The sequence below is a fragment of the Myodes glareolus genome, chromosome 10, assembly GCF_982192425.1.
Source record: "Myodes glareolus chromosome 10, mMyoGla1.1, whole genome shotgun sequence".
NCBI classification, from domain to species: Eukaryota; Metazoa; Chordata; class Mammalia; order Rodentia; family Cricetidae; genus Myodes; species Myodes glareolus.
This window is the reverse complement of record NC_142035.1, coordinates 60,621,408-60,630,402: the sequence shown is the minus strand read 5'-3', so window position 1 is coordinate 60,630,402 and position 8,995 is coordinate 60,621,408. Positions and strand designations below refer to the sequence as shown.

At 45.5% G+C, this 8,995-nt stretch overlaps 1 protein-coding gene across 2 annotated transcripts in view; it reads right to left on the bottom strand.

The window, feature by feature from the left end:
* Positions 1-2,216: 2,216 nt before the first annotated feature.
* Positions 2,217-8,995, bottom strand: part of Gpr176 (G protein-coupled receptor 176) — a 105,912-nt gene continuing 99,133 nt past the window's right edge. For both annotated transcript variants that reach the window (XM_048459827.3, XM_087911301.1), the window contains exon 3: positions 2,217-5,471. In XM_048459827.3, the coding sequence (XP_048315784.3) occupies positions 4,349-5,471 (1,123 nt within the window). In that variant the 3' untranslated portion in view covers positions 2,217-4,348. The remainder of the gene's footprint in view (positions 5,472-8,995) is intronic.

The following is an 8,995-nucleotide window of genomic DNA, read 5'->3' as shown; positions in this document are numbered from 1 at the left end:
GAAGACTTCCCCACTGCCCCCGTGGGCGGTTATTTCTTATTTATGTATTCGTTCGTCTATCATTAATTCATTTAAATTTGACAGCAAAGGCTCCTTAGGGCTCAAAATACATGAATAACTACGGAGATTTTCATAAGTCGTGTTGGAGATCACAGATTCATATTTATGAAAGGCTCTGGGACTTTCCTCTCCTAATTAACTAACTGGTGCCCTCGGCACAGATGAGGGACAGCACTGATGGGAACCTGAAGCAGAACGCCACAGCTCCCCAAGCATTGCACATGGAGAATCGGCTCATTCCTATTTACTCTAAAAGCTTCCCACGCGAAGGCTTTTGAAGCTGCCCCGGGAGCCAGCACTGACCTCAATTCCCGACTTAGTCACACATTCTTCCTCTTATTTACCATGATGCACTGCTCTTTGGATGCAGAACTCTAATAAAGCACTTCAGTTGTGGCATACGCCTGTGAAAATTTTGCACCTATTTGAGGGAAGTGAACCACTTTGTCACAGTGTGAACTACACACTCGTCAGTAGGTCAGCAGACGTCAATCTGGAAGAATTAGTCAGTGGCCATCAGAGAGGAAGATGCCCTTGTCTCCAGTGGTGTAACCGCTGGTAAGTTGCCTGTGCTCCGGGATATAATCCCCCCACCCACACTCACGCAGACAACCCTAATTAAACTTGGTGGGTCAAACAATAAATAGATAAAAAAGATATGAAAGTAGGAGGGGCCAAGTTGGGAGGAAGCAGTTAGCAGGAGTCGAGGGGCTAGGATGGCACGGGGTGAATATGATCACAGTTCACTCTATATATGGACGAAAATTTCAAAACGTTTAAGATGCAGTTAAAAATACGATCCTATCCTTCATGAAAGCTTTCATAAAATTAACCCTTTCCCCTCAGAACATATCAGATCTGCAATGCATGTCAAACCCTCGAGCCCCAGACACAGGTGTGCCACAGGTGAGCATCACAGAGCCAGGACAATGAGGGGACTTCTCTCCAGTGCGGCAGGACATGAGTCCCCTTTCTGTAGCTAGGCCACCTGGTGAGTCTGTGCCTCCTGCCACTCTCTGCATGTGCTGTCCTCCTTCTGTGTCACTGTGATATGAGGTTATGTGCCTTTGTTTTCAGAGATGCCTTCTGGATCGTCTAAAGAAACACTCTGGCTTAGGTTTCTTTCCCTGGGGATTGAAATAGTCCTTTGCGTATAAACTGCCCAAAGCATCAGCATTGTGATTATTATTGTTAGAGTAACTTGGGAAAGCACCAACTAATGGGATTCTCTGAATAGCATTATAAATAAATTTCCTGATCTTTCTTAAAAACACATTGCCCAGGGCCCAACACTGTCATAGCTCTGCTCTGGTCCAGACTGTGCCAAGTCACACCATTTAACCCTCATGCATACTGACAAACTTTCGCTAGTATACCTCGGGTTTTCCTAAACACACTGAGGCAAAGGTTTGTACAGGGAAAATTTAGGAGTGATCCTTCAGAGCATAAACGAGGCTAGAAAAATCAAGATAAAAAGGAGTAAGAGCCAATTTCAGGATGCATTAATTAAGCGCCAGAGTGACGGTGGGCATTCAATTCTACTTAACCTTCTAAAAACTGGGCATTTTTATCTTCTATAATTATCAAGCAGGAGGGCAGGGAGCAAGGGTATTTTTTTATTACTGGTTTTCGTGTCCCTAAGGTAAATATTACTCCCAGAAGGAACAACTTTTCCCAGGACAGAAAGCAGAGAAAGTGGGCCTTTGCTACATGGAGGGTAGAGAGTGGATGCAGCCAACAGGCTGACTGCAGACACAGTTAAAATCTGAGCGGAGATGAAAGATATGAGTCAGAACAGTAAGCTTATGCCACACTGATCATCCCACATCAGAGAAAGGAAACTGAGGCACATGGCCGTTTCCTCGCCTGCTAAAGACTGGCAGGAGAGCTGACGAGACTTCACCTACCACTTCTGAGCTCTACGGGCCGTCTGCAGAGCCCACTCTTGGGCTCGGCTCGGAATCCATCTTCACGACATTCGTTCAAATGTCGTGGTTCCTCCTGGGAAATGAATTTCCATTCATTCAACAACAACATAGGAAACGCTTCTATGGTGCCATGATGGTATTCCCGGGAGACAAACTGGTCTCTTTCATCTGAGACTGTGTTTAAAGAGACCTTCAGGGAGGGAAAAAAGCTCAAACAATCATTGGAGCTCAGAAAAAAAAACTTTTTGATTTTTATTAAAATGTTCTTCTTCACAGAGTATAGAAATACACTTGGTGACAACCTATTAGACATCAGCCTCCCCTTTCAAACACACACAAGAAACTGCTCACCAAACTCTGCGGCTGCAAGCGGATTAAGTCGTACGTACGTATTGTCGGGATGACACCAACGTGGTGAGGACATTTGACAGCTTCTTCTTGGGTCCAGAGAATTTTCTGACAGATTCTTTTTCCCCTTCGGAAAAGCTGAAACAATTAAGAAGGCTTCGAAGTATGTATGAGCTTGGAGGGCCACAGTAGTAACACGTATCAGGGCCAAGAGCAACGGGTGGCGTGCACACAGGGCCCAGGGGGCAGCAGAGCCTCAAGAGGGGGTGCCAGTCCCATTTCTACTGTGAGCAAACAACTCTGTGGGGTGACAAACACAGAAGGGAGATGGGGAAGGCCTTCCCTCTCCAAGGAGAAGGGATTTGGGTTCACATTCAGGAAACACAGGACATCACACAGAAGAAAAGGAGACTCCCTACACACGGACTGAACTTCCTCCTAGGGGGCAAGGGCCAGCATGGCTAAAACAGACGTTGCTAGGACCACTGCCTTTGAGATGTAGAAGTCTCCAGTGAGTGGATACTCAAGGCACCCTACTGACTCCACCAAGTACCATGAACTACAGCAAAGCATCCTAGCAGAAAGGCAGAGACACCCACTGGATGTCAGGGGGAAGGGTTGGGTCTGAATTCAGCCCAGGAGATGAGTCCCACGGTGGCTGACACACGAGAACCAGCTCACCAGCTCACCGAGCTGCTGAGAAGGGCGCTCTTTCCTTCCCACCGCGGTTCACATGAAACCACTGGGCGGCGGGCGGTGACGTGATCAACCAGGGTGGGCACTGCTTCAACATTTCACAATTATTATTTCTCCCTGCTCTGTTTATCCTCTGTGGAGACCGGAGTCATACAACACACTGATAATGAGACTGGAGGGTTGGCCTGTTCTCTGTGTCAGACTAGCAAGTCCTAATCGAGTATTTTTTTTACCTTAATGGCGCCAGAGAACCCAGTACATGTCACCTGCGTTTCCTCAGCACCTTTTAATTCCAACCGTCTGCCTATGTTCCTTCGCCCTTGCAGCCAGCCGGATATCCCACTATACTGACTCTGGTCTTTTGTACCAGACGGTGTGGAAGAAAAGAAGACCATGCATCGTGGGCATTTCTCAGCCTGTCTTCCCCAGCGCAAATCTTCCCTCCAGGTTGTTGATCCAACGCGGTCTAAAGCAAAAGCCGCAGCGAAGGGTTGGCAGTGTTTTCTAGCCAGCGCTGCTGGTGACCGGTGGAAGCAGACACATTTGCTGGAGACGTTGGTGATACCCACAGGGTGCAAAGACAATCAAGGACAAACAGCCTCTCAGACATTGCCATGTCTGTCATAAGGTGAAACCAACCATCCCCCTTTACGACCCAGAAACCCGGATGAAAGCTCTGGGGACACAGGAGTCGGATGACTGACTCAGGCACCCCTGGGCACCATGGCTCTGGCCTCAGAGGACGGAAACCTTTCCTATTTGTTATTCCTATTTAGTTACCCAGACAGGCATCTTCACTGGACATGGTGGCACAGACTTTTAATCCCAGCACTCAGGAGGCAGAGGCAGGGGGATGGCTGAGTTCAAGGCCAGCCTGGTCTGTATAGTGAGTTCCAGGCTAGCTAGCAATACATAGAGAAGCCCAGTCTCAAAATAAAATAAAACAAAATTTAAAAAATCAACATCACCTTTGTGGCTACTGCAGCCCATAATTGTTCTGGCCTCCTCGGAGTACCCGCTTCCCTTGGGTTCTCTGCTCTACACAGGGAAAGGAGGAGTCCCCCAGAAAATATGGACGAAGGACCCTCAGACCTGTTCCATATTGCCCAGCTTACAAGGGGTTTGACTAAGGACGTAGAGCACTAAGATAGATGGGTGTGTATATAAACTCCCTCAACAAAGAGGACAATGGATTTTATGTAAACTTCCTTTTTGCCCCATACGGGAGGATTCACCCCACAGTGGCTTGCAGCCGGAGTGAGGGGAGGGCAGGGACATACGAGTTCCCCAAGGTTCCCAGGCACTTAGAATCCTTGCTAGGAATCTACCTTTGGAAAAATGCTAACTTTATTGTTTCTGCTCATCTTCCGCTCCACCCTGCCTACTTTGGGCCCCTTTGTCTGGATCAGCTCTTCTGGGGTGTTGCCCAGTGGGGGAAGTAGCCTCTTCTTGCTATGTCGGGTCTCAGAGAGCCACTGAGGGGGCAACTCGAAAGGCCCAAAGCCAAACTGCAGAGAATATTTATCAGGGAATACCCCATGTTCCACAGGGGCTGCTGGGGCCCCCTGAGATACAGAGTCCACCGTGCCTGGAGGCGTCACAGAGGCTGCAGGCTGTGGCTCCTGCTCGCCCTCAGAACAGGCGGTGAGTCCCTCCTTGGCCTGGAAATCTGCTGAGCCAAGATACTTGGCCTCACTCTCTTCCTCGTCCTCGGAGGGCTTAAAGATCTGCTGCTGCCCAATGTGGAACATCTCCAAGAGCTGGCTACCAGAGCGCATGCTGGGCTCCAGGCTGGCCTCAGCCACCCCACCCCCAGTGCTAACCACATTGCGGCGACTGTACCGGTGGTGCAGCTGCACCAGGGTCCCAACCAAGCACTTCCGTACTGATTTATTCACCGTCAGGAAGAGCACAGGGTTGGCCAACAGGGAGACTTTGGGCAGCCAAATGGCAGTGAGGAGCAAGAAGACGGAAGTGTTAGGGACATTGAGCACAGTCTGGTAGACAACCAGGGTGGCATAGGGTACGCTGCAGAGGATGAAGACTGTCACCATGGAGAGCAGGGTGGCGTGTAGCTCAGCCTCTCGTTGGGAGGCATAGGGGATGGAGATGGTGTTCTGTGGGGTCCTCAGCGCGGCAATGACGACTTTCTTCTTCTGGCTGGCACTCAGGGCTCTCCGGATCAGGATTAGGAAGAGGAACACCACAGCCACAGGCACAATGACCGTGGTGACATTGTAGAGCAGAACATACACCAGGTGGCCCAGGGAGTTGCTCCAGACTTCCGTGCAGGTGGACATGGCGTAGATGTCGGCTACATTGGTCACAGCAAACACAGGGACACTGGCCACCACTGCATGCGCCCAGATGTACATCACCAGTTCCCGAGACCTGGCATCTGATATTTTTCTCTCCAGAGGATAGAGGACTGAGTAGTACCTGCGTGACATAAAAGCACAGTTCACGTCACGGGAAAAAATACTCTTCAAATTAGGGTGACCTAAACGACCAAAAGTAGGTAGAAGGGGACAATAACTGAGACAGGCAGAGTCATTTGAAGAATCCGGGAAGCCAGACCTTAAGTCGTGAGGACTCTGGAGTACAATGGGAGATACCAATAATACAGAAAAGCAAAACAAGAACTTTCTGAAGACACAGAGAAAATTTTGCATCTTCACGTGATTCTTAAGACTATATCAGAAAACAAGCAAATACATTCAGTGCATAACTACCCTAAGAATTATTACCATCAGGACTAGGATCTTGAGTGCCCTCAATATAAGGGACACAGATCTCTCAGGTTCCTGTGTGAGGATGACTGCTTTCTAATGTAATGAAAAGGGGCGACTTATACATAGTTTACTCTGAGAAGCCTCTGAGAAATTTTTAAAGCTAATGACAAATTTGTCTACATACATGTGGAAAGCAGACTTACACTCCAGCCCACACACTGCAGCCGATTGACTTCCAAGGCTGCTCATGGCAGAAGACACCCAAGTGAATGACGGAGTGCAATCAAATCCAGCCAGTCAGATTGTGTCTGCCCGGTAGTCAGTTATTGTAACTCTAGGAGCAGCCAGCAGGTCTCAAATTAATTTGTTGTCAAAATTCAGATGAGGATTTCCACCCTTCCAAGCTATACTATCATCATTCTGTAACTACCATAGAACAGTTCCAAATGCACCTTGCTTTCATACCATCAGTGATGTAGGAAGTCCTTCTGTATATGTGTTGCTTTAGCACCCCATGTGGCCAACTAAATCCACTTAAAGCCTGAGAAAGCTTAAAAAGTCATTCTAGACACAAAAGAACAGAGTTAAGCACAGCTTCTTAGTAGCCAGCATTTTTCTGGCTGCTGGTGGCATGATACAGCTCCCTTAAGAGAGGTCTTCCTGATTCAGCAGTAGCAAAAAAACAACAACAACAACAATGAAAAAAACCAAAAAACAAAAAGACACAGTTTCAAAACTGTAGCTTCCTGGGCCATGCTGCAAGCACAAACTCTGGCTCTTGGAGGCTGAGCATTTAAATGGGGTTTGTGAGCAGAGTGCTACAACTGGCTTAATGGCAACATAGACCAGCTTTGTGCCTGAAAATAGGGCAATGTGCATGGCTCTCAGAGGCAGCAGGGCAAGCAGGCAGGGCCGTGTTGACCCTAGCCACTCCTTCTTAGCATAAAAAATAAAAAGGCTCTTCTGCTCAGAAAATAATTACAGATACACAATAAAGACAGATTCAAACCTCTAAATGGGTCACAGTGTTGGATAAATGTGCATAGGCTTGGGAGAGAAAAGAAAAAGAGTATAAAGAGTTACAAAAAGAAGGAAATCATTAAAAAAAATAAAACAAAGTCTTTGAAGAGAGAGTACAGATAGTCATAGATTAAAAGGATTAAAGAAAATAAGCCACGTAAAGATGTAATATACACAGGGAGTCTGGATTGTGTATATTATTGTGTTTTCTTTAAATTATTTGGACTGTGAAGGAGATTAGTACAGAGAGACATTTCATTGTATGGGCTGCTAAGCTAAACCATATACATGTTTTCAAGATATCTTGACTTCAAAATTTGGGTCTAAGGATTTGTTGCTTTGGAAAAGAGGTTCTTCTTTTGATTACAAAGAAGATGAGAACCTGTGGATTACTTCCAGACTAATGCAGTTTGAAGGATCAAGACCCTCCCAAAAGGTTGCCTTGAACACCCCCCAAAAAATTATTTTGCCCTACAAAAAGCAGGAGGTAGTTTAGAGAGAACTATGCCAAGATTCCCTAAATGATTGTTTATATTTGCTTACATTTAAAGGGGGATATGATATAGATATGAATAATTTGCATTGGTATGGATCTTGGTTTAGTGATACAAATTTTAGGTCAATTTTGTTATATGTATATTTCTGTTCTTGATTAAGGCATTGTGTTTGTGAAGCTCATTTTAAAATGTAATATACAGTTAAGAAATACAAGTTAATTGATAATCACCTATAATAGTCAAGCTTGTAGTCATGTTACTTAGGTTTTCAAGATGTGTAGAGAAATATTTCAGTTAGTTAGGTATTCTTCAAATCTTTCAGAGACATTCAGAATATGGCATTTAAAATGTTTTAATAACTTAGGACTTTTCATGACAATGAGACACATCTGCTCCTGGCAACACCAATTAACCTCAAGAGGAAGATGGGCATCAAAGAAGCTCCATATAGAGTTTGTTAGCCATTTGGGCAAAAAACTGCTCTTGCCTAGACTGCTTGACTGGACTTGCAGGACCCACAGAGAAATGACTGCTGAAGTTGCCTAAAGAAGGTGAGACAGTCCTTTGGGGTTCCTGCTTCATTAAAGAGTGTGCCAGACATTCTGCAGGACTCAGAAGAAAGTGACTGACAAACTGCCAATATAGACAGAACTGTCTTTGAAATTTCTTGCTTTGTGGAAAAGCCTGCTGGATATTATGGGCCTGAAGGCTGAATATGGATGCCCCAACAGCACAGAAAAACTTTGGGTAACTGTCCAGGCAGCAAGATGTCTCTGTCAATTTCAGAATTTTGGAAGTTGCTTACAATGCACTTCCTGTTTACTTAGGTAATATTATATTCTTCTGGAATCTTTGATAGAGCTGAAGAATAGATAGTTATAGTTGTCCATAGTTATGATGAAAGATAAGGTAGATAGTAACTGTGATTCTTGCTTGATACCTGTTTTGCTATATGTAATTTTATTATGTTAAGGTTAAACCCTTCCTTCTTATTTAGACAGAAAAGGGGAGATAATGTAGGAAGTTCATATATATATATATATATGTATGTATGTATATATATATATATCTTTTTTGGTTAATGAATAAAGAATCTGCATTGGCCTGTGATAGGCAGAGTAGAACTAGGCAGGGAAAACTAAACTGAATGCGAGAGAAAGAAGGTGGGGTCAGGAGACACCATGTAGCTCCAGAGGAGAAAGACACGAGCTGCTAGCTGGAATCTTACCAGTAGGCCACAAGCCTCGTAGTAAAACATAAAATAATAGAAATGGGTGAATTAAATACGTAAGAGCTATCTAGCAATATTAAGTGGTTGTCCAAGCAGTGGTTTAAATAATATAGTTTCTGAGTCATTATTTCAAGTCAGGGTAGTCAGGAAATGAACAAGTGTCCTCCTACAACAGTCAGTGACCTAGGTAATTGAAGTTGCTCAGACCTCACAACCATACCCAAGGGGCTGCCATCAGCCATCAGAGGGATGGCGAGATTGTTCATATTAGCTTGGCCCACAACTCTACTGTCAGCCATCACTAGAGCTGGTCTCCCTACCCTGATGGCAGTCCTTCACTCATGGGGACAGGTGAGAATGAACGACAGTCGATGCTGTGAGCACCCCTGTGCCAGACTGGGTCACAAACATGAGCAGATATGCAGGAGCATTGCTGCACTCTATGAGAATGCATGAACAATTACATCTAGAGGGTGATGGCTC